We start from the raw sequence: 25,251 nt of genomic DNA, 5'->3' as shown, positions 1-25,251 counted from the left end.
CCTACTTCCCCACCCCCCCACTACACAGATCTTGAAAAAGCCTCTGCCCCCTGAGCCAACAGCAGCACCTGCCTCTACAAGTGAGATGAAAAAGGTTGTAGCCCTTTATGATTATATGCCAATGAATGCAAATGATCTACAGCTACGAAAGGGTGATGAATATTTTATTTTGGAGGAGAGCAATTTACCCTGGTGGAGAGCACGGGATAAAAATGGGTGAGTCCACTCCAGCCCTTCTGGAGCCTTGTGCCCACCTTCCCCACATAAGTGCAAAGTCTTGCAGCATGATTCCCTTGTTTTGGTAACCCAATCAGAAATTGTTCTTCCCACACCAAAGTGACTATGCTGTCCCGCGAAGCACTTCCCAGAGTGCAGCTCTACTTGTGGCCAACTCTCTGAGCCTGTAAGATCTGGCCCATATATTTTCATGTGCATATAACCAGCACTGCTTATGCAGAGGCTACACACTTCACTGGCCTACCTATGCATCAGTGATATGATCCTCTTTGAGGGAGGGGTATGGTTTATATACCTCCATTTGAGATGGGTTCTGAGCCCAGGGACACAGGCATATGAATCTGTATCCACTCCCCCAGGGTGGGAAGTGCTGGATGATCTACCACACTGTCTCCCCTACAGGCAGGAAGGCTACATCCCTAGTAACTATGTCACCGAAGCAGAAGACTCCATAGAAATGTATGAGTGAGTATGCTTGTGTTCCCAGCACACAGTCTTCCCAGATGAATGGAATATAGTGTATACGTTCTTAAACTTTCAATAATTTTTTTAATTTCAAGATACTTATTAAAGACATTGCCAACTGGGTCAAATGATGCCACCACCCCAATTCAGTGGGTATGTCTTACCCTCACCCCAAACACCCTTTGCTTATGAGAGCTGGAGAGGTCATCACACAGCCCCACCCACCTAAATTCAGAAGAACCACTCAAAGAAAAGGACTTGACAGCTTGATAGGAAACATTTGAAAGGATGAAAATGTCAAACTTCTGTCATTGTCCTTTCTCCCTAAGCATGGAAATGGATTGTCCTTGAATGCCTTGTTCCTAATCTCTTCCCTAAACCCCTCTGCCTTTTGTTCTATACTCTTCATTTCCAACCAGTCTTTGGGAAAGGGATGCAGTGTGCTATGCATATGATAGGTACTCAATAAATAGGAGTTTAGTGAACTGACTGAACCACTGGCACAGACAAGCTGTGGAAGGCACTCTTAACCTCTAAGCTGCTAACACTGTGGCCTAAGAGCTGCTGAAGCTTTCTCCCTTTACAGGTGGTATTCTAAACACATGACTCGGAGTCAAGCTGAGCAACTGCTAAAGCAAGAGGTAAGTGTGTGACCACAAGCAAATGGCATTCTCCTTGCACAACAAGTGAGGGCTTGCTTCTATCTGTCACCTCAAGGCAAGGCAGTGTCAAGGCTGTCATTTTATTGGGGTGGGTCTCAATTACACTTTTCAGAATCAAAAGCAATGAGGTTGCAGGTCAAACGTGGAACATGGCAGTAAAATTAAGGCTTAAATTTTCTCTCAGGTTTGGGCAGGTGGGATGCAGGTGTGAGCACCATTTCCTCCTTAAAGTCAGCTTCTTTTTCATTGTTTCAGGGGAAAGAAGGAGGTTTCATTGTCAGAGACTCCAGCAAAGCAGGAAAATATACTGTATCTGTGTTTGCTAAATCTACAGGGTGAGCATTGCTGTTCCAAGGCCCTGGGGACAAAGGGCAGAGGTGCTTTAATAGTGTGCCCCTCCTACCTGTGTTTCTTAAACTAAAAATTCACTTCACTTTACTTCTTGGGTCCTACTGACCCTTGTTCCCAAGTTGCTGACTCAGCATCCACTTCCTTAGGGACCCTCAAGGGGTGATACGCCATTATGTTGTGTGTTCTACACCTCAGAGCCAGTATTACCTGGCTGAGAAGCACCTTTTCAGCACCATCCCTGAGCTTATTAACTACCATCAGCATAACTCTGCAGGTGAGTATCAGGGGTACCAGAGAAGAAAGATGTGACAAGAACCAGCAGAAGCAATTCGGGACAAGGTGGTGAAGGGAAGAAAAGGCCTCACCAGGCAGTTCAAATTAGTGGTGAAAGAAAACCCTTATGATGCTGGGTAGAGGTCAAGTAAAGTGGTGGTCAAAGGCAGACTTTACACCCAGTATGGACTGACTTCTTATTTGGTGACTGATGCTCAGTGCTAAAGAAAGACATAGAATATACTGGTAACTAATAAATAAGCAACTATTCATTGAGTTCTTATTGTGTCCTCAGCAGTTTTCTTGGTACTGGAGGAGAACACAGTAAAGTTATTAGTCAAGATCCTTGCCCTCAAAGAACATACAGGTTAGAAAATATCAGAAGGCAGTTTCTAAGTCTGGTAGACATTTGAAAAAACTGGGAGATTTGGTGAGGACATGAATACATTGAGAAGACTTGCTGCTGTCTGCTACTCCCATGCAAGGCAGTGTCAAGACCGTCATTTTATGGAGTCCCATAAAACACTTTTCAGTATCAAAAGCAGAAGTAGGATGTGAGCTAAGCCTGGGCTGGGAAGTGGGGATATATTTAGTTGGGGAGTGTAGTTCAATTAGTATTTCTCTCTCTCTTTTTTCTTTGAAAATCCTTTTGTGAGAAGAGAAACTTCCAGAAAAAATTGAGTTCATGGAGATCTTCTGGGATTCAAAATGTACCAGGAAGATGAATATCAGAAGTGTGAAGCTTTAAGCAAGGGTGTGTACGACATTCTCCTACACTGCACCAGCAACATGACTCTTTCTGTATGTTTCAGGGCTCATATCTAGGCTCAAATATCCAGTGTCTCAACAAAACAAGAATGCACCTTCCACTGCAGGCCTGGGCTACGGTAACTATTTATTTCTCTAGGGTAGGGTGGACTGGCCAGTTTGCAAGGACCACCTTTGGCAGACCCAATTAGTCCTTGCAGCACACTGTTCTGCACCAGCAACCTCAAGGAAGATTCAGACAAAACCAAATAAGTTATTTAATAATTTGTCTCCTCCTGGTGGCTCCTACTGGGACTGCAGAAACATAGATTAATAGAGGGATTATTTTTTAATTGTGGTTAAAGAACGTAATCATAAAGGACTTTTAACAGATTGTCTAGTTTCTCCTTCTTTTATGGCTGACTTTCACCTAAAATTCCAATTCCTCCAACCACGAACCACCTTGTCCCTGAGATTTTCCCGAGCAAAGAGATTAGTACTCCTGAGCATTTCCTTTTTACACTTGCCTATTTCTTCCCCTAGTAGAGATTCTTATCTATTCCAGGAATTATACATACATGACTCCCAAAGAATCATATCAAGGCTTTGTTATTATAGGATCATGGGAAATCGATCCAAAGGATCTGACCTTCTTGAAGGAGCTGGGGACTGGACAATTTGGGGTAGTGAAGTATGGGAAGTGGAGAGGCCAGTATGATGTGGCCATCAAGATGATCAAAGAAGGCTCCATGTCCGAGGATGAGTTCATTGAAGAAGCCAAAGTCATGATGTGAGTTATAGCCCAAAACTCAACCCTCAATCTAGTTGCTGGAGTCTAGGAATTACCAGGACAGTTTCCACTGTGGCTTAAGGTGACTTAGAGTGGGAAATAATCATTTCTTTATCTTAGATATTGGTTGATAGTAGTGTTGATTATGTGGGTATACCATCTCAGTAGCATTTGGGGATAAATGTGAAAAATGAGACCTTCAAAAGGAACACTGATTCTAATTACCCTTATTTTTCAGTCAGCACTGGGCTTATTTTCTGTTCTATTGGTGGGCTCCAAATCCCTCTCCACTCTCACATATTAGGCACATTTGGGGCTTAGGGTGGGAAGGGGGAAACTCAACTTGTTATCATGGTCCCTTATTTGATACTCTACTTCCAGTCCAACCCTTTTCCTCTCCAGCCCCTTTCTGATTAGTATGCAGAGCTAGAAAGGGAGGACTGGTTTGTTGCCTCTCCTGTAGGAATCTTTCCCATGAGAAGCTGGTACAGTTGTATGGTGTCTGCACCAAGCAGCGCCCTATCTTCATCATCACTGAGTACATGGCCAATGGCTGCCTCCTGAGCTACCTGAGGGAAATGCGCCACCGCCTCCAGACTCAGCAGCTTCTGGAGATGTGCAAGGATGTCTGTGAAGCCATGGAATACCTGGAGTCAAAGCAATTCCTTCACCGAGACCTGGTAGGACCTCAGAAAGATTGGCCTGGGAACAAGGACTGAGGGGGTGGAAGTAGCAGAGGAAGATATATATTACATGGATGAGAAGGGTTGCTGGAATCATCATTTCGTTTTATGTAGAAAGTATTAAGAGTTAGGTGAGCCTATGCCCCAGTGGTCAAGCAGTCAAGGATCTCTAGTTCTAACACCACAAGTTCTGCTACAGTGGTAGCTAGAGCAGTCACTCACTCCCAGCCCCCTACCACAGCAAGTAAAAATGGTGGGGTCCTTTAGGACAGAAGGGCAACCCTGCTTCCCATTGGGGCTGTTCCTGGCACAGAGCCATCATTTGGTTACATCAGAGTCATATATGGGGGGCCTATGGGTACATTTGTTCTTTTATAAAAAAAAAAAAGTTGTGTATTGCTTAGCAAACACTTAAAAACACATTTTAAAAAAGCAACAAACTGAGAGCACCTGGGTAGCTCAGCGGGTTAAGTGCCTGACTCTTGATTTCAGCTCAGGTCATGATCTTACGGCTCAGGAGTTTGAATCCTGCATTGGGCTCTGTGCTGACAGTGTGGAGCCTTTTTAAAATTCTCTCTCTCCCCCTCCTCTCTGCCCCTACCCTGCTTGAGCGCTCTCTCTCTCTCAAAATAAATCAATAAACTTTAAAAATTAATTAAAAATAAAAATTGAATGTCTAGCTTCTCTTGAAAATCTTGACCATCTTGAAACACCAGGCCCATTCTCACAGGCCATGCTAACAGTCAACTGGAGCTGAGGAATGGCTGCCTCCATCAGACCAACTGCATGCTCTGCATTTTCCTGCAATCTACCCTCCCCACTTAACTCTTTCACTTTGCCTGTGCCTGCTTGGCCTCTAGAGGCATCAGTTTGTGCCCCTGCTTATTTCACAGAGGCCAAGGCTCAATCGTCTTAGTCCCACTGGCAGAAAAGCAAACCAAACAAACCAAACTTGCCTCCTGTTCTCCTTAATTCTCTCAGCACTTCAGTAGAGGAAGGGGTGTCTTGAAATCATCACTGTGAATGAAGTCATTCTGCATGCCCTCAGTGCTTTACTTATGTCTAGGTAGCAGGTTGGTTTAGATGTAGTGGAAATGTATCCAAGTTTCTCAGTGGCAACAGCTGACTCCTGCTGGGTGGGAAAGTGTCTCTTGAGTGAAAGAGATGAGGGTTCCCTGGCTTCATTCCCCTGGCGGGCAGAAGCTTTGTGCTTTTAACCTATGTGTCAGGGCCAGAGTCTCACTGGTAACTGTTGTACTACAGGCGGCCCGAAACTGTTTGGTAAATGATCAAGGAGTTGTTAAAGTATCTGACTTTGGCCTGTCCAGGTGAGTATGCCTTTTTCATCTTTCCCTCTACAAGTAAAAATAGGGGTGCCTGGGTGGCTCAGTTGTTCAAAGTGTCTGACTTCGGCTCAGGTCATGATCTTCCAGTTCGTGAATCCAAGCCCCTCATTGGGCTCTATGCTAACAGCTCAGAGCCTGGAGCCTGCTTCAGATTCTGTGTCTCCCTCTGTCTCTGCTTCTCTCTCTCTCTCTCTCTCTCAAGAAGAATAAATCTTAGAAAATTAAAAGTAAAAATAGCACAGCACAAACATGAGGTGGCATTATTGTTTTTCACCCTTTCCCTTTATTTTATCCCCTCATTCTAGTCTTTTTTGCCTTCTTTCTGTTTCTTTTCTTTCTCTGAATTATTTAAGTCACTTATTTTGTGCTTTCGTTTTATTGTAATATCCCTCTCCTCTCCTTTCTCGTTCCCTCTTTTTTAAAGCCAATTTCTCCAAATACGTGTTCTTGATCTGTTAATTCTGTTGTCTCTACTCCTGAGCCTCCTTCTTTCCCAGTCTAATTCCCATGGGCAACTGCAGAATAGAAGGAAGGAGAAAAGGCAAAGGAGGACAGAGAAGAAGAAGGGAGTATTATTTCACTTCATACTTGCCATAACCATATTGTTAATCAATAAAGCTAATTCAGATAAGAAAACAGGATTACATTAAAAATAGCTTTTTTTAAAAGATACTGGTTGGCCCATAGGCATGCATTTGTGCAGCTCATGTGACTGTGCCAAGAAATTTTAAGCACACGTCAAGCTCTTCACATCGTAACAGTAACAAGTCCTGAACCATTCACAGGTATGTCCTGGATGATGAATACACAAGCTCAGTAGGCTCCAAATTTCCAGTCCGGTGGTCTCCACCAGAAGTCCTTATGTATAGCAAGTTCAGCAGCAAATCTGACATCTGGGCTTTTGGTGAGTGGATAAAATTATACAGATTATACAGCTCAAAGGAAGGGGAAGCAGTGGGGAAATTGCCACTTTGTAACCTGTGCACAGAGGTTACTATTTTTTTTGTTTTCGTTCTACCAGTCCTTAGAGACTGCTTACTATTGTCAGGCACCACAGGGGTTCCTGGGGCTCAAAAGAGTAAACTAGACATGATCCCTGCCTTCTTAGAACTTACAATACATTGAGAGGAACAATTTATTCAGTATTCCACAGCATCTGAATACTGATTATGTACCAAGGGACTCTGCCAGATCCTATAATTACAAAAACAAATGAGATGCTGTCTCTCTCCTAGAAGAGCTAATAGTCCGGTACAATCCTGTTTACCCTCCAGTGTGGTCAGTACTATAGCAGAAGTTTGGACAAAATACAAAATTCACAGTGTGGGGAATCAGCTGCATCTAATATTTGACATTGATCTAGGAAGACTAGGATCCCATCTTTCTGAAGAGACTGCAAATCGACATAATACCTTTTTTCATTTTCTAGGAGTTTTGATGTGGGAAATTTACTCTCTGGGGAAGATGCCATATGAAAGATTTACTAACAGTGAAACAGCTGAACACATTACCCAAGGCCTACGTCTCTATAGACCTCATCTAGCTTCAGAGAGGGTATATAGCATCATGTACAGCTGCTGGCATGAGGTAAGTGTTTTATTGGGACCTCTTAAATGATTTCCTTGAGCTGTACTTTCCCATTTAGCCAGCCAGGCATCCAGTTCCCATGCTCCCTGGCCACGAGGCCACTGGGCACACACCGATAACAGCACACATCCTTGGACCCAGCCTGTACCCTAGTCCTTCAGTGGACAGAGGCTTTCCCAGGCTCATCCAGTTCTCTCTAGAGCATCATTAGCAGACTCCATTACTAACTCAGCTTTAGGAAAAGGGGATGTTGTGGGGCCATGTCACCTAGCATAAGCAGGCAGTTAACAGTACTCAGGCAAATGTATGGACACTTACAATGAAGAGAAAAGTCATTAAAATTTGTGTTGATTCCTTTGGAAGTCATTGCCTCTTTCTTCTACTTTACTAACTATGAAACTTTTCTGGCTGTGGTCCTAAATGTCATTTAAAAAAAAACTGAAAGGAACTAAAATAGGTAGCGATCATTTTTTAAATTTTATTTTTTAAATGTTTATTTAGTGCTTTTGAGAGAGAGAGAGAGAGAGAGAGAGAGAGAAGCAGGGGAGGGGCAGAGAGAGAGGTGGACAGAGTATCCAAAGCAGACTACTCCATGCTGACAGCAGAGAGACTGATGTGGGGCTTGAACTCATGAACCACTGACCTAAGCCAAAGATGACATTTAACTGACTGAGCCACCCAGGCATCCTGGTAGTGGTCATTTTTTTTTTTAAATATGGTGCTTAATGTGGTATGTGGGTAGAGGCGGTATTTTGCAAATAAGGAGCCTGTCCTGCTATTACTAAAATGTTTTTGCTGCTCTCACCTTGAGTTCTTTCACAGGTACTTTCCATGTTTCAGTAGATCCTTGGAAACATTAATTTGGCACCCTAAATATCTAGTAGGAAATGAATGCTTGGCTTAGTTCTGTGCCACTAGAAACAAGGAAGGACAGTGTCCAACAAGCATATATGTGAATTGGGAGCCCTCTTGGTGGGGTGAAAAGTGGGTATCTAGAGCATAGCATGGTTCCCTTCCCTTCAACAAATTACTGAGGTCACAAAGGATGTGTGGAGAAAGGGACAACCATTTCCCTTCTCTCTCCTGTGCCATGAAGGATTAAGGGGGATTGACAATGCTCCCTCCCAATTAGGACATCCTCGCTCTGCTAGTTAACTGTTTCAGACAGGTGCTTTCTTCACAGCCTGTTTAAAGTATTACTCATGAGGGGCACCTGGGTGGCTCAATCAGTTAAGCCTCTGGCTCTTGATTTTGGCTCAGGTCATGATCTCATGGTTCCTGAGAGCAAGCCCCACATTGGGCTCTGCTCTGACAGCATGGAGCCTGCTTGGGATTCTCTCTCTCCCTCTTTCTGCTCACCTCCCCACCCCCACTCAGGCTCTCCCACTGTCTTTCTCTGTCTGTGTCAAAATAAATAATTAAACATTTAAAGAAAAGTAATACTCATGAAATTGGATGCATATCAGAATCCCTGGGGAACTCTTAAAGCTGCAAATGACTGGGCCTTACTTCCAGAGATTCCAATTAGATATGTCTAAAGCAGAACCCAGAAAAGTCTTTTCAAATGTCCCAGGAAATTCCTTTTTTTTTTTCTTGCGAATAGTTTATTGTCAAGTTGGTTTCCATATTGTCCCAGGAAATTCTGATACTCAGATAGGTTTAAGAACCACTGATTCAAAAGAACAAGAAATTGATGACTTTTAGATTCTGATGGATTGAGAGCTTTCTGGCATGAATATGCCCTGAATCACAAAATATCTCAGGGGTTTATGGACCATGGAGGTCACAAAGGGTCTTAGTCTAAAGGCCAGACAGTGGTAATCAAAATGTCCAAGTGATGCAGCCCATGATCTTGAACTGCTAATTTCTTTGTAAAACTTTGGCTGTGGAATGATAGAAAGCGTATTTGGAAGCTTACAGTTTCAGTTCTGTCAAACATTTAAACTTGTTCAGTAGCCATTTTTCACTTCAGGATACACAATAAGGATGCATTGGTGTACAATTTTGTAATGAATTTACTATCACTTTAATCAGTGTCTGTGGGTTTAATTTGCAAATTGTCCCATCACATTAATAACCTGAGTTACTAAAGAGGAAAAGTGCACAAGGATGTTATGGAGCACTTCCATTTCTTTTCCTCTTTCTTTCTCTCATTCATTCTTTTGTGTGTGTAATTGACAGGGTATGCTACAGGGCATATCGTATACACTTAAACATTTGCTGCTTACGCAGTGCATTTCCATTGAATTGTGAATTCTAGCCCACTATTACACTATACTTTTTCTTTGGTTTTAGAAAGCAGAGGAACGTCCTACTTTCAAAATTCTTCTGAGCAACATCCTAGATGTCATGGACGAAGAATCCTGAGCTCACCAATAAGCTTCTTGGTTCTATTCCTCTCCTCCACAAGCCCCAATTTCACTTCTGAGGAAATCCCAGGCTTGCTGGCATTGGAGCCTTTGTGCTCTTGCTGAATACACAAAGGTTCCCCTCTACATCTAAGAATGACACTCTTCTTTGATTCTCTGGAATAGTACCTTCTGAGCAAAAGCCAAAGAATTATTGTGCCTGTTATTGTCCTCAGAGAGAACAATTTCCAGGAGTATTAAGACAGGACTGAATTTGGGATGGAAGGTTTGGGGGACGGAGGGATGTAAATAGCCTGACGAGGTCCAACAGCTCTTTGGGTAGACATTAGAGCTTGGGGGGAGGGAGGCAGAATTTGGCAAGAATAAAACGGTGTCATTACAAATGGGAGGGCAGGGTGTTTTGATAAAATAAAATTACTGGAAAGCATGAAGTTTTCTTGCTATCTCAATTAATCTCACAACTTCCCTGAAGCGCCCTATCTCAGTGTTCCAGAGAACTGTTGCGTGGCATTGGTTTGGCAGGTTCCTACTTTGAGAACTAGACAAGATCCACGGCAATTTAATCCCTCTGGCTCTTGGAAAATTCTGGCTCTGAATCACAGCCAAACTCACAAGCATATCACCAGTGCCTGGCACACAGCAGGCACACAGCATTACCGGAATTAACCTGAAAGTTGGGGACAAATTCTGCAGGAGCCTCTTTCCCCTACGTCAGGAAGGGGGAAACCATCAAAGAACTGGGGCTCCAGGATGGCTAAGAGACGGGCCTAGGCGTCTGGGTTGACATGCACCAGCGCAGCGGCAGGAAAAGCACGGGCCAATTTGGAAGCGGGCAGGGCCGGGGCTGTTGGGCGGGCCAGAAACCGGCCGCCTGGTGTGAAGTAACTTCCTTTCTCGCCTTTGAACCTTTCTCTTTGGAATAGCATCTCGACTGACCGCACCGCGAAACTGGGCGGCCAGCCCGGAGGCCTACTGTCTGACGCAAAGCGCGGCCGCTAGGTCGCGGTCAGGAGCCAGGATCACAGGCGGCTGGGAGGAGCAGCAGGCAGGCGGGAGGGTGATGGGCCTCACGCCGGCGCACTGAACTCACAGGGCGGGCCTGGAGGCGGTGGGTTGTGGTTCCGGTTCCGTCGCGGAGACACGTGAAGGTCGGTGCTTTGCTGCGGAGTTCCTCTCTGCACGCGTGGCGGAGCTGGGATGGATGCCTCTTCGTCTTCGTCCGCGGCAGGTTTGGGCTCGGTGGACCCTCAGCTGCAGCACTTCATCGAAGTGGAGACTCAGAAGCAGCGCTTCCAGCAGCTGGTGCACCAGATGACGGAACTTTGTTGGGTGAGGAGCTGGGGCTGGGACCTGGCCACATTCCCTGCTTTCCCCCAGCCCTGCCGGGCAGGACTCGCCAGGAAATCCAGGATTCGGAGACGGGGAGGACCCGGTAGCATCTTGCCTTGGTTTCCTCTGTTTTCTCAGACCAAGCGGGAGGGGAGAGAGGGTGACTCCACTTCTCAGGGGATTCTCACACTAGACCTTGCTTTGTTGGTGCAGAGGACTGGGGATCACACCCGTCCCGAGCAGCACTTTAGGCACCTGAGGTTGTCGCTGCCTGGTGCTGGTCCCTAAGACTGATGAGCGCCACCAATACTGAGATCTTATTTTTGGAACCCTGATTCCCAGGAAGAGAGTCTCCCGTTTCTAGACTCCTCAGCGTTAACCTGGATTGCCCAGTTACTTTAACCGTTGCCCATGAGAAATGAGTGGCTGTACCCACTAACTGTAAAAGTGGCGTAATCTCCCCCACATACACACTTAAATTTGCTTCCAGACAGTTTCAGGTCTGAAGGTTGAGGAGTTGAATAGACCCTGTGAGGGGACTTTGCAAAGTGTGGAAAGGCATTTGCAGCTTGGAATCAAAGTGTTCTCTGGCTGCCAAGGACAGCATAATGGCCCTGCCTTGAGGGGAAGAAAAAAAAAAAAAACTTACCGAATTCGGAGGCCAAGGATAATTTTCCTTGGAAGTGAAGAGTCTGAGGTTTGTATACACAGCAGAGAATAATGAGTAAAATTCATTTAAACCACTTAACTTGAACTATATACAGTTATCGGTTCCGTAGTCCCTTTCACATAAACTTAAAGTCTTACGGGACTCTGACCCCTAACAAATACTTACTTAACTCTTGTACTCCTTGGTACTTTGATTAAAAACAAACAAACAAACAAACAAAAAAAACACCTGTAATTCATTACATTTGGGCCAGAAGGAGGTGTGGTTAAGGATTCCTTTAAGAATTTGTAATCTGTGGGCCCTTCAGGAAAATTTATACAATTTTCCATTCATCTTGAGAGGATCCAAGAACTTCTGGCTTAAGTAGACAAGGTTACAGAATTTTGGGTAGTAGATTTCGTTTTTGTTTGGTAGGTTTTAGGGTGTCATTGCTGTGATTTATCCTTTCACACTCTCCCCCCACAGTTACTCTAAAGGCATTTAATGGCGGCAGCATTGTGGAGTTACAACCAAATTCAGCGATAGTTGCTTCACTTCTATCCCCCCCCCCCTCTTTTTTCCCCTCTGTAATAGCGCCACCATTTTCGGGTCCAGTAATTTTGGACAAACTGTCTCTGCCACTGCTTCCCTCTTTGTAAAATAAGTGTTAATAATAGTATCTATTCTGTAGGGTTGTTGTGAGAATTTAATGTAAGGCTGTAAATAACTGCTTGCCATATGCCAAATGAGAAATATTAACATAACAGATACTGGGTTTAGGTGAAGTTTTTCCTCTAAATAGCAAGAAGTTACCCCTCCCCTTTCCCCCCAAGTTCTCTTTGTGATTCTGTATCTTGTCCTGAGCAGGAGAAGTGCATGGACAAGCCTGGGCCAAAGTTGGACAGTCGGGCTGAGGCCTGTTTTGTGAACTGCGTTGAGCGCTTCATTGATACAAGCCAGTTCATCTTGAATCGACTGGAACAGACCCAGAAAACCAAGCCAATTTTCTCAGAAAGCCTTTCTGACTGATCTCAGAATTACCTCTTTGGAAAAGGAAGGTAGTTCAAGAAATGAAGAGCTGTTGATGGGATAGTTGAAGAAAAGGCTATGGGGGGATTGGCTCCCACCTTTGTCACTCTTGGGACATCCTGTCGTCTGAGAATGAACAAAGACCAATTGTGTGTGTGTGTGTGTGTGTGTGTGTGTGTGCGCGCTCGCGCGCACGCACGCGCGTGTGCTTTGAGGATCATGTGTATTTGGCTGTGTTTTTTAATGCTAATGTTGTTAAAACAATTGACAGATGAATGGAAAACTACTAGATGCATATTACTGTATGTGGGACTGTGCTTTCTCAAAGTCCCATTAATTGCTCCCTATAATTTTGATAGTGGAACTGCTTTCTCTAATTTGATAGTGGGACCACATAGGTACAATCTGTCATTTGCATGGATTCATTTCAGATTTCTGGGGAGATTGTTGTACATCTTTGTGTCTTTCAGAAAGGGCAACAGTGGGCAAAGAGTAATTTGCTACTTAACTGTAGGCCTCCTCATCTAGTGATCTATCAGTGCTGGAAAAAAAAATCTATGAGATGTTAATACAATATACTTCAGCTTTCTAGATTATCTCCCTTATGCTGTGATTTACTTCTGTAAGGTGTGGTCTCAAGATAGTACAGGTAGCTTGAGTGCCTAGAGGCCTTTGGTTATAAAGGAATCTAGCCAGTAAGCATAATACTCATTACTAAACTGCCACGAGAAAGAAGCTTACTTACACTTTATATCAGGGTTGAAAAAATTCAAAGATGTGCCTAAATAGGTTGTAAAGATTTAGGCCAGTCAAGAACTAACAGCAGTTTCAGGTAGAGGTGCATGCCTAATGTTAATCAGTATAGGTTCCATTTATTGCATCCTTTTAATCACTGAAATAAAAGCTTCTACAAAATTCAACTCTGATTGAGAAGGCTTTCTATTCTGGTTTTCACCTGCACCCTGGAGAGATTTCGGTTTAGGCTGTTTCTAAGACTGAAGGGTAGTCAATCAGGGTACCTCCTCTGTGTAAGGAACAGCATGGTATTCCAGGAATCTCTGACCTTTATGTGAGAAAAAGAGAACCTTGAGGTGAGATGAGATGAGATGGGTAGCGAAGGAATTCAGTGTTGACAGTCTGTTCCTGAGTGTAGTGGGAGAGGTTATATTGACTGGATTCCCCTCCTATCTTCAAATCCTAGTAGTATACTGGAGTATAGACCTAAAGTGGAACTGCCTGTTGGGAGTCTCTAGTTCAAGCCCACGAAGGTTGGGAAAATACACATTTCTAGAAGCCTCAAGTCCTTTTAGCTTTCCACTGTATATGTACTACAAGGAAAGTTTTAAAAATCTTGATGAAAAAATTCAACAAAAGTTTTTTTTACATTTTATTTACTTATTTTGAGAGAGAGCATGAGCAGGAGAGGAGCAGGGAGGGAGGAAGAGAGAAAGAGAGAATCCCAAGCAGGCTCTGCAGAGCCTGACATGAGGCTCGATCTCATTCTCACAAACTGAGATCATGACCTGAGCTGAAATCAAGAGTCAGATGCTTAACCAACTGAGCCACCCGGGCACCCCCACCAAAAGTTTTAAGTGATTATTCTGTGCCAGATACTTTCTGGTGCCAGGGATTCAGGAGTACCCAAAAAGCAAAGGAGTGCCATGGAGAAAAAGCAGAGTATGAGGTATTAGGGAATGATTGTGGGGGTATTGTGATTTGAGACAAGATGGTTAGAGAAAGCCTCCTTGGGAACATGGCATTTCAGCAGAGACCTGAAAGAATTAAGTCACCAAGCCATGTTGGAAGAATATTTCAGGCAGAGATGACAGAAAGTCCAAAGGCCCCAAGGTCAGAGCAGCATGCTGTGATGCTAAGGTAGAATAGACAAAAGGTCATTATGGCTGGGGTGAAATGAGTAAGGAGAATGGTAAGAAATAAAGTCAGAGACCTATGCATGAGAGGGATTGGGGCTGGGAGGCAGGGACGTGCACTGATCACACAGGGTGTTGTAGGCTATTGCGAGGGTTTGGTTTTTACCAAGCAAGATGGGGAGCCATTTGAGGGAGTTTAGCAGATGAGTGGCATGATATAATTTAAGTTTTAGGGGGGTCTGGCTGCTGTTAGTAGATTACTACTCTACATGTGTAGAGTAGTAAGAATAATGGCATTTTGAAGTCTAGGAGAACTCGGGCTCTTCGGTTAGGTATCTAGCATACGCTTCAAGTCATAAAGGGAGGGTCTTTTAGTCTTTGCCTTCTTATTCATTCTTCTTCACTCTTTTTAAAAAAAATTTAAGGTTTTATTTATTTCTGAGAGAGAGATAGCGTGAGCAGGGAAGGGTCAGAGAGAGAGGGAGACACAAAATCTGAAGCAGGCTCCAGGCTCTGAGCTAGCTGTCGGCACAGAGCCTGACATGGGGCTTGAACCCACAAACCGTGAGATCATGACCTGAGCCGAAGTCAGACACTTAACCGACTGAGCCACTTAGGTGCCCCTTTACTCTTCCTTTTTATTATATATTATTATGATGTCATTATTTATTAACTATATATTCCTTGTTACTCTTGCTTCACTTAGTATTAAAATATTCTCATATTTAGGCACAAAGTTAACTGTTTTGTTTTACAGTGTTACTGTTTGCTCAGCTAATGTACATAATGAGAGAGTCAGATTGATACGTGCTTGAGCACCAAGTATGTGTTTGACTCTGCTAGGTACAAGATAATGGGAAAGAAAAGGCAGAACATTTCCCCTGTGTGCGAGGAGGTTAAGTATACCAGAGCAACAATTTGAGGTTTTGTTTGCTTTGTCAGTCTCCAAAATTTATTTTCAGAATCTTGATAGAAAGGTGGTAGTGTCAGCCCTAATAACATTCAAAATTCTCATTTCAATATTCAGGGTAGAATGCTTAAGACTCCAAGTAGGAAACAAAAGGATTGAATTAGCAGACTCTTCTGAAATGAAATCTTACTTGGAACCCTAAGGTATAAAACAGAGAAGCAAAGCTGCTCTGGCAGTGGTGGGGATATCTGGAGGCTCGCTGTTGTGACCCCCACCCCCACTGCACCTGCCCCTGTGGTGCCTAAGTCACTGTCTTAGGACCTCTAGGGTTTTACTAAGCATACTGTGAAAACTGAACCAAGACTATCCCTAAGGCCCATGAGTCCATGAATGAACATTGGGGAGACATGCAAGGAAATCAAGCAAGAATTTCATATTTATTTATGGTAACAAATCTCTATTAGTTTAGATTTAAAAATGCAACAAGTCAATAAACCTCATGTAAAATAACATTTACATGGAAAGCGATCAGGGTCCTTTTTAAAAAAAAAAACAATGTTCATTTATATCAGTACCTTAAAAAATCTTGGCCTGGGGAGATTTTATTTCAAAGAACAACCACTAGTGCATCTTTTAAGACTCTTCATACTCCCTTCCTACCTCATCTGGACTCAAAAAGAGGCTGATGCAGAAGAGTCTGGTAACTTGCATTTTTACTCCATGTAAGAGAAAGTGTATTGTTTAGATTAATTGATCTCCAGTCAAAGGGCAACAGATACCACAAGGGACCTCTCAAAAGACATGGAGGAAAAAAGGCCAAGAACCAGGGTGAGGAAACCACAAGTGGTATCACTAAAGTTGCTGAGAGCCTTTGCTGACATTCCTTAAAAAGAATGGCAGAGGTGATGACAGCAGTAGGAAAAAGCAAATACTGTATGAAAATGACTCTATAGACACTGGCAATAGCCAAGGCCTTGGTCAGATAGTTCATTTGAATGCCACACCAATCACAGAACGGTCAGTCCAGTCGAGGGCTGGTCATGTGATTGGCTTCCCTAAAACAGCTGCTTCAAGGCAGTGCCCAAACTTGATACCTGACACAGAAAAAGAAAATAATTGAATTACTACTTTTAGTACTTACATAAGAAATGTTAAAGCAATTTGATGATTAAATCATTACAGCCATTAACATTAAAAAATTTTTTTAATGTTTTATTTATTTCTGAGAGAGAGAGAGACACACACACACACACTGTGAGCAGGCGAGGGTCAGAGAGAGAGGGAGACACAATCCGAAGCAGGCTCAAACCCATGGACTGTGAGATCATGACCTGAGCCTAAGTTGGACACTTAACCGACTGAGCCACCCAGGTGTCCCATCCTAATGTATTTAAAGACAGGAAGTAATGTTTCTTTAAAAGGTAAGGTGAGAGTGGAGCATTTCGTTCAGAGATAGCATAGTATAATGGAAACAGCATAGGTTTCAGAGTTGGGCAGAACAGATTCATATCCTGACTCTCCCAACACCTGTGTGACCTTAGGGGTCACCTAACCTCTGATCTTCAGTTTCTTTTTTAAAAAAATTATTTAAGTTTATGTATTTTAAGAGAGAGACAAAGAAAGAGAGGAGGGAGGGGCAGAGAGAGAATTCACAAGCAGGCTCTGCACCATCAGCATAGCCCTGATGCAGGGCTTGAACTCATGACTGCAAGATCATGACCTGAGCTGAAACCAAAAGTTGGATGATTAAGACACTGAGCCACCCGGGTGCCCCTGATCTTCTGAGGCTGAGATGGTAATGCCCAGAGTTGAAAAATGAGATCACATGTAAAGTACTTGGCACACTGTAGCTGCTTTAATGGTAGCTATTTATTTCCATTATTTGGAACTGAGCATCTTTGATAACCCTGGCAGAGTCATTATCTGGGAGAACAAGAGAAAAGCAAAAAGTCACTTAATGAAGCTGACTAGTTGATGAAGTGGCAGGGCTAATGGAGCATATAATATTAAGAATTTTGAGTTTTATCTTGCAATCAATGGGAAGCTATTGGAGGATTTTAAACAGTGGAGTAATACAATCGTATTTGCACATTTTTTAAGTGACCAAAGTACTACATGCATGTTTTAAAACTTTCAAACAGTATAGAATTGTCTGAAATAAATGAAAGTCCTCCCCTTACCCTCACGTATTTATTTAGCAAGATCATTTTAGCAGCTAGATGGTAGTTGGATTAAGGCAGAGAGAACAGTAGGAAGAGTATTTTTGCTAATTGAGGCAAGAGACTAGGGAGGATTGGATTCAAATAGTGCAAGTGGGCACATACTAGGAATATGGGGAAGCTGTGAGAGAAGTCTGGACTAACATGGAAAGGGAGTAGAACAGATGATAGGAAAGGAGGTAGGGTATAGAATAATGTGCCAATGAGAGGATCCCTTGAGGTTCCAAGGGGAGGAGGGGAAGGTAACAACTGATTGTGTTGAACAGGCTGCAGAGAGGAAGGTATGCAAATGGCTATCCCCGGTTGTATAGATCCAGAGTCTGCGTATCCCCTAGAAATGTTTATTGCCCCCTTTCAGTTTAAGGAACATAAGCATACCTCTAAAGTCAGATACTTAAAAGATTATTCACAAACAATGGTTTCTAAAGGTTTCACAGGAACATTTAGAAACAAGCCAAAAAGAAAACAAAACATCACTTGAATTTTAATACTGGACTTCAGTAAGGAAAGGAGGCAGGAGTAGAATGACAAAAAGGAAAAATAAAAAGAAGGAAATGGGAGTCAGGGACTCGGCAATACTTGTCAAGCTGTACCTGATACCTGTAGTCATTTCCAGAAGGCTTAGGCCATTTTCTTTTTTTTTTTTTTAACTTTTTTAAAAAAAATTTTAAAAATATTTTTATTTATTTTTAGGAGAGAGAGAGACAGACAGCGTGATCAGGGGAGGGTCAGAGAGAGAGGGAGACACAGANACAGACAGCGTGATCAGGGGAGGGTCAGAGAGAGAGGGAGACACAGACTCTGAAACAGGCTCCAGGCTCTGAGCTAGCTGTCAGCACAGAGCCCGACGCGGGGCTCGAACCCACGAACCGCGAGATCATGACCTAAGTGAAAGTCGGAAGCTTAACCGACCCAGGCGCCCTGGCTTAGGCCATTTTCTATATAATGTGACTGACTTGTGTACTAAACCAGTGTTCAAATTAAAAATCTAATGTGGTCATGCTATTGCTAGATGTGCCTTGTCATGACAAAGGAAACATAATCAACATTGTCTAGTTCTTTTTCTAAACAGCTATCTTTCATTATCATTGTGTGGCAGGATATACCACCAGGTCGGAAGAGCTGATCCCCATTTTTCAAGCACTTTCTTTTTCCTTCCCTCAGCCAGATCCCAGGGATGCTTTTGTTTCCTCTTTTCTTAAAGCTGCCAACACTTCCGGGATTCTTCTTCCCACCAGATTAACTGTTATTCCAAGTTCACTCCATTCTTCCTATTCAAGACCAGCACATAAGACCTTAACGTGTTAAGGGTTTTGCTTTGACTCACTATAGGAAAATAGACTTGAGGACAAAATACAGAATAAATGGGGAAATTGCAAAGGCTATGGAATTTTAGAAATTTCTAACTGATTCACATTCCCTTCCTTACTGATATAGTGATTAATAAGAACCCCTTCAGTCTTTATTCTCAAGGGAGCTTTCATCATACTTCCCTACTTCGCACAAAACTCAGAAGCCATGAAATAAAAAGGTTGTTAATTTTATCTACATAAAAAATTCTGAACAGTAAAAACTTCATTAAGCAAAGTTAAAGACAGGAAACAAATCCCTGAAGCTTTTCTACAAATGACTTATTTCCTTATTATATAAAGATCCCCTACAAATCAATAATAAAAGACCATTCATTAGAAAAGTGGACAAAGGATATAGAGACAATACAAAGAAATGGAAATACAGATGGCTCTTGAATATGTGAAAAGATGTTTATAATTAATAGATATTTTAAAAACCCACACTGAACTATAACATCTCTCACCTGGCAAAGCAAAATTCCTTTAACATACTGTTGTGTGGGCAGTGTAAGGAAATGGTGTAAATTGGTACCATCTCCATGGAGAACAGTTTAACAATATTTACCAAATTATGTATGTACAAGCCTTCTATTCCAGAAATCTGACTTCTAGAAATTCATCCTATGGATGTATTCACATGTTCAAAATGACAAATAAAGTTATTCACTGCAGCATTGTAACAGAAAGGGACTGGAAACAACCCAAGTGTCCCTCAATAAGATATTGATTAAATAATGTTCCTACAATGAGATACTTAACTATGCAGCTATAAAAATGTATGAGGGATGTCTATGCATTGTCAACATGGATTGAGATCCAATACAAAGTTAAATTAAAACAGTAAGATTTTAAGACACAATACACTATTGTTTGTGTAAAAAGGGGGAGATTAAAATGTGCACATTTGCTTGAATCAGCATAAATTATCTCTTGAAGGATAATATTAGTATTGGTTGCATCTGGGGAGAGGAACCAGGTTGTTAGGGGGTAGGGATGGGAGGAGAGTTTACTATACATCTTTTCTGTATGCCTTTTGAATTTTGAATCATGTGACTATTACATATTCAAACAATAAGTATTATTTTAAAAATAAAATGTCTCCCCACCTCAGACCTCTGAACTCTGTACTAAAAAAGTGGAGAGGTATGATGGAAACCACTTCCAGGAATAAAAGCTCTATATTTGAATTGCAACACTTTCAAGTAGTTTTAGTTTTGTTGTTTTTGTTTGTTTGTTTAAGAAGGCTCAGCTCCCAATGTGGAGCTTAAACTCATGACCCTGAGATCAATAGTTGCATGCTCTACCAGCTGAGCCAGCGAGGCGCCCCTCTTCCTTCCTATTCATTTCAATTTTTTAAGATTTTATTTTTAAGTAATCTCTATAGTAAATGTGGGGCTCAAACTCACAACCCTGAAATCGAGAGTTGCACACTCCGCTGACTGACCCAGCCAGGTGATCCCTGAATTGCAATACTTTCAGATGTCCACGAGTCTCAAATAGATTATTTATATACCTATGGAACTCGAGCAAGTGTGATAAGGGTGGGATGAATAAGGCACTCACCTTTTGTGCAGAATTTAAGGGCATACCAAAAAATCCTCAATAATCTAGATAATTCAGTATTTGCCAACTGAAATGAATGCAAAAATCCATGATGAACAGAATATCAAAATTTTAAATAAGGACAGGATCAGCAAAAGTGCCATACTGAGCCATAGTGGAGCCTGAGGTGAAAGGAAAAATGTGGACCCCATATACATGTTTTTATGTATTCTTGAATGGTTAATTTTTTCCAGAACATTAAAGCAGTTGAACAATTGAAAACTAAATACATTAAAACTCATGGCATTAAGTTTAAATATTTTATTTATGCCAAGGCCAGAATTTATTAAAGTATTTTTTTCCTGGCTTTAATGGAAGCAAACTCATCAATACATTTTCGTCAAAACCAATAATATTTTCCTTACATATTTAATTAGGCCAAATAAGAATATGTAGAATTTGGGGGGAAGTACTAGTAATCTGGTGCAACTGAAATCCAAGGTAGATATTGGAGAATCTCTGATGATAAGAATCACAAGGTAGGCCTGGACTATTTGGGTATGCCATGTTCAGGAGCTTGGATTTTATTCTGAAGGCATTGGGGAACATATCAAGTATTTTAAAGCACAGGTTTTAGGAAGATTACAATCACACCAGTGCCAAGGACTGAAGAAGGACAATACTAGAAGTAGAGATGTGATAGATTTTTTAAGGAAGAAAGGTAATTCCGAGGTAAATAGGCTGGGTTTTGATGGCTAAGAGAAGAGGGAAAAAATTAGGATGACCAACCATTCAAGACTCACCCATTTACAACCTGTTCTGTGTCCATATTATTTATAATACACATTCATTCCTGAAATGTGTGAAACGAGAGAAATTACTCTCTCCTTTCTAAAAAGCATGCCAAACAGCTTTTATTTTTATGATAGGACTCACCAAAAAGCTTGAGAATCATATATCTAATCAATTTTCTCATATTAATAATCTCCCACCCATAGTGTATGCACATACTTGTCATCTATCCTCCTCACCTTCACTATAGTTCTTTGCAAGAAATCTGTTATCCTACCAATTGCACCAAGACATGGATAGAAAAAATAAAAGTGGCAGCAGACCTCAGGTAACTGGTAGGTTGACAGTTTTGTTTTCTTTTCAGGCAAGCAAAAATATTTCTAAATGAAGTAGGGCAGGAAAAAAATCCATTTATGTTCTTCTATGAAAGGACGGCCTTCTCAATAAAGAATTAGCATTGAGGCCAGTCCTGCCTGCCATTTTAAGATTATTTTCCTTTAAATATAACTTTTCATGTCCATTTCCAATAATGTGATGAAAATAGCCTGAAAGTCTTCCCTCACTCTAAAACACTTAGAAATAAGGAATAAAATGTAGTAGCTTTTTAAATGTATAACTGTTTCCAAGTAAGTAAAATCAATAGGGGTCCAAAGTGGAAAGCCATAAACCAGAGCATTTAGCAGGAGTTGAAGCTTTAGCTACTCTAATGGTGGGATGCAGGTGGCTTGGTTATCTCACTAAGTAAAGTGCTTAGGGTTTTTTTTTTTTTAATATTTATTTTTTGAGAGAGGGAGAGAGAGAGCAGGGTAGGGGCAAAGAGAGAGGGGGACAGAGGATCCAAAGCAGGCTCTCTGCTGACAGCAGTGAGCCTGATGCGGGGCTCAAACTCACAAATCGTGAGATCATGACCTGAGTCAAAGCCAGATGCTTAAATGACTGAGCCACCCAGACACCCCAGTAAAGGGCTGAAGTTTTGAAGGCTATACACAGGCAGGAAACAGAGCCTTGGGCTTAAGTAAGACGGGATTGGAACTAAGACACCTGTAGAGAGTTGGTACTTTCAAAGGACTACACCTACAATAAGGGTGAACTAGACAAAAAACCCATTCACTAGCATAAGGAAGCCGGCTTGGTATCTGGGAAGGTAGAAAAAAGGTCTCTCTGTGAGGATTTGTAATCTCAAGCTTGCTTTCACATGGGTTTGAGATTTACAGTGTATCCTGCAAGGTCCAAGAATGCTCCAGGTCAAAGTATTAGTAGAAAGTGGCTCCTAGCTGTTGCTATCCCTTGAACTACCTGGCAGAAACAACATAAAACAGCTATACAGGGACATATCTTCCACAAGATTGCCACAAGTAAAGCCATGCTGAATATAATTTATAATAAAAAATTACAAAACACACAAAGCAATACCACACCATAAGACAATGCCTGAACATACAACATCAGGATTAGGCCCTAAATCTTCAGATAAATTTTCAGTGTTATAATCATATAACATTATAACTCTATAAAATTATTACAGACATAATTGAAAACATGAGAAAGTGACACTATTTTTTTAAAAAAATACCAAATAATTTTTTTCATCAGTAGAAACGATGTCATTTTAATCTGACTGCTGTTAAATCAACATTTGTTGATTTCTGCTTTTTTCACTATCCTTTTATCCCCAGCAGAAGATGAACATGAGGTGAGAGAAGCAGAACAGTGTGTCCGAGTTCCTTCTCCTGGGGCTCCCCATCTAGCTAGAGCCGCAAGGCATGTTCTTTGCCCTGATCCTGGGCATGTTCTTGACTATGGTGCTGGGGAACCTGCTCATTCTGCTCATCAGGCTGGACTCTGGCCTCCACACTCCTGTGTACTTCTTCCTCAGCCACTTGGCCCTCACTGACAAATACATACATACATAAATACAAAAAATAATTCTACTAGGTATTTATCCACAAAAATGCTGATTTGAGGGGCACCTGGGTGGCTCATTTGGTTAAGTGTCTGGCTCTTGACTTCAGGTCACGATCACAAGGTTCATGAGTTCAAGCCCCACATTGGGCTCCATGATGATACTGCAGAGCTTGATTGGGATTCTCTCTGTCTCTCTCTCTCCCTCTTTCTATCTCTTTATCTCCTCCTCCTCCTCCCCCGACTCATGCTCTCTTTGTCTCTCAAAATAAATAAATAAACTTAAATATAAACTTTAAAAAATATTGATTAAAAGGGGCACATGCACCCCAATGTTTATAGCAGCACTATCAACAATAGCCAAATTATGGAAAGAGTCCAAATGTCCATCGACTGTTAGATGGATAAAGAAGATGTAGGGGGGCCTGGGTGGCTTAGTCGGTTAAGCGTCCGACTTTCGCTTAGGTCATGATCTCGCGGTTTGTGGGTTCGAACCCCGCNCACATCGATTTTTCCTCTACCCGGTGTTCATAAGCATTCATTCTCGTGCATTTTCTCTCTCTCTCCCTCCCCTCTTCCCTCCACCACCTACTGAGCTGTAAAGGATCTGGGGTTTCCAGGAATGTCGGGCGTTTAGAGGGGCGCCTGGGTGGCTTAGTCGGTCAAGCGTCCGACTTTCGCTTAGGTCATGATCTCGCGGTTCGTGGGTTCGAGCTCCGCGTCGGGCTCTGTGCTGACTGCCAGCTCAGAGCCTGGAGCCTGTTTCAGTCTGTGACTCCCTCTCTCTCTGACCCTCCCCTGCTCACGCTGTCTCTCTCTCTCTCCTAGAAATAAATGAAAAAAAAAAAGATGTAGTATGTGTATACACACACACACACATATGTATATATATGTATATATACATATAAAATGAAATAGTACCCAGTGATCAAAAAGAATGAAGTCTTGACATTTGCAACAATGGGGATGGAGCTAGAGTGTAGTAAGGTAAGTGAAATAAGTCAGTCAGAGAAAGACAAATATCATATGATTCCCCTCATATGTGGAATTTAAGAAACACAACAGAAGAACAAAGGTAAAAGGGAGGAAAAATAAGATAATGTAAGTGATGAATCACTAAATTCTAAAACCAATACTACATTGTATGTTAACTAACTTGAATTTAAATACATAAATATGGGGTGCCTGGGTGCTTCAGTCAGTTAAGCGTCCAACTTTGGCTCAGGTCGTGATCTCATAGCTTGTGGGTTTGAGCCTTGTGTCAGGCTCTGTGCTGAAAGCTCGGAGCCTAGAGCCTGCTTTGGATTCTGTGCCTCCCTCTATCTTTCTACCCCTCCCCCCTCACACTCTGTCTCTGTCTCTCTCTCAATATAAATAAACATAATGAAAAAATGTAAATATATAAATAAAAATATTCTAGAAATGAAACAAATAATTAATTTTTTAAAAGTTTATCTTTGAGAGAGAGAGAGAGAGAGTGTGTGTGTGTGTGTGTGTGTGAGTGGGAGAAGAAAAGAGAGAGAGGGAGACACAGAATCCGAAGTAGGCACCAGGCTCTGAGCTGTCAGCACAGAGCCAGACACGGGGCTCCAACTCACAGACTGCAAGATCATGACCTGAGCTGAAGTAGGATGCTTGACTGACTGAACCACCCAGGTGCCCTGAAAAAAAATAATTTTAAAATTAAAAACTCTGTGGACAGATTAAACCACAGATAGAGCACTGCTAACGAGAAAAAGTGGTAGACTGGAATACAGATATAGAGAAAACAGCCCAGAAAGATAAAGAAATAAAAATATGAAAGAGAGGTGAAGAGACAAATGGAAAAAGAAGTAATATTCAAAGAAGTAATGACAGGGTGTTCAAGAACAGATGAATTAAAGGTGTGAATTCTTAGGTTTGGGAAGTCTGAGTCCTGAACAAGATAAATACTACTAGGGGCACCTGGGTGGCTCAGTCGGTAGAGCGTCCCACTTTGTCTCAGGTAATGACCTCACGGTTCATAGGTTCAAGTCCTGCATCGGGCTCTGTGTTGACAGCTCAGAGCTCAGAGCCTGCTTCAGATGCTGTGTTTCTCATTCTCTCTGCCCCTCCCCTGCTTGCACTCGGTCTCTCTCTCTCTCAAAAGTAAATAAACATAGAGAGA

General features: G+C 42.1%; 2 protein-coding genes across 3 annotated transcripts in view; both read left to right on the top strand.

Moving 5' to 3' along the window:
- The window catches only part of BTK (Bruton tyrosine kinase), a 32,637-nt gene extending 22,700 nt beyond the window's left edge, over nucleotides 1-9,937 (top strand). Inside the window, exons 8-19 of one of the 2 annotated variants that reach the window (XM_039218105.1) lie at nucleotides 29-216; nucleotides 640-702; nucleotides 1,289-1,343; nucleotides 1,620-1,699; nucleotides 1,862-1,989; nucleotides 2,801-2,875; nucleotides 3,354-3,525; nucleotides 3,989-4,205; nucleotides 5,472-5,536; nucleotides 6,340-6,458; nucleotides 6,984-7,141; nucleotides 9,437-9,937. In XM_039218105.1, coding sequence (XP_039074036.1) covers nucleotides 29-216; nucleotides 640-702; nucleotides 1,289-1,343; nucleotides 1,620-1,699; nucleotides 1,862-1,989; nucleotides 2,801-2,875; nucleotides 3,354-3,525; nucleotides 3,989-4,205; nucleotides 5,472-5,536; nucleotides 6,340-6,458; nucleotides 6,984-7,141; nucleotides 9,437-9,508 — 1,392 coding nt within the window. In that variant the 3' untranslated portion in view covers nucleotides 9,509-9,937. The remainder of the gene's footprint in view (nucleotides 1-28; nucleotides 217-639; nucleotides 703-1,288; nucleotides 1,344-1,619; nucleotides 1,700-1,861; nucleotides 1,990-2,800; nucleotides 2,876-3,353; nucleotides 3,526-3,988; nucleotides 4,206-5,471; nucleotides 5,537-6,339; nucleotides 6,459-6,983; nucleotides 7,142-9,436) is intronic. The other variant, XM_039218104.1, reaches the window with a different exon arrangement.
- A 631-nt stretch (nucleotides 9,938-10,568) lies between these two features.
- On the top strand, nucleotides 10,569-13,437 carry TIMM8A (translocase of inner mitochondrial membrane 8A). Its single transcript, XM_039218085.1, has 2 exons — nucleotides 10,569-10,839; nucleotides 12,356-13,437. The coding sequence occupies exons 1-2, from the start codon at nucleotides 10,708-10,710 to the stop codon at nucleotides 12,515-12,517; spliced, it is 294 nt and encodes a 97-aa protein (XP_039074016.1). The 5' UTR covers nucleotides 10,569-10,707; the 3' UTR covers nucleotides 12,518-13,437.
- The last annotated feature ends 11,814 nt before the right edge of the window (nucleotides 13,438-25,251 follow it).

The sequence above is a fragment of the Hyaena hyaena genome, unplaced genomic scaffold (assembly GCF_003009895.1).
Source record: "Hyaena hyaena isolate Hyena2069 unplaced genomic scaffold, ASM300989v1 scaffold_744, whole genome shotgun sequence".
Classification (NCBI taxonomy): Eukaryota; Metazoa; Chordata; class Mammalia; order Carnivora; family Hyaenidae; genus Hyaena; species Hyaena hyaena.
The sequence above is the reverse complement of the archived record's forward strand: the minus strand, read 5'-3'. Positions and strand labels throughout refer to the sequence as shown.

Excerpts from the sequence above, each read along its gene's own strand:
- TIMM8A (XM_039218085.1), top strand. The coding sequence starts at position 10,708 with ATGGATGCCTCTTCGTCTTCGTCCGCGGCAGGTTTGGGCTCGGTGGAC. Across the intron at positions 10,840-12,355 it reads AGATGACGGAACTTTGTTGG|GAGAAGTGCATGGACAAGCC; the intron begins GTGAGGAGCTGG and ends TGTCCTGAGCAG.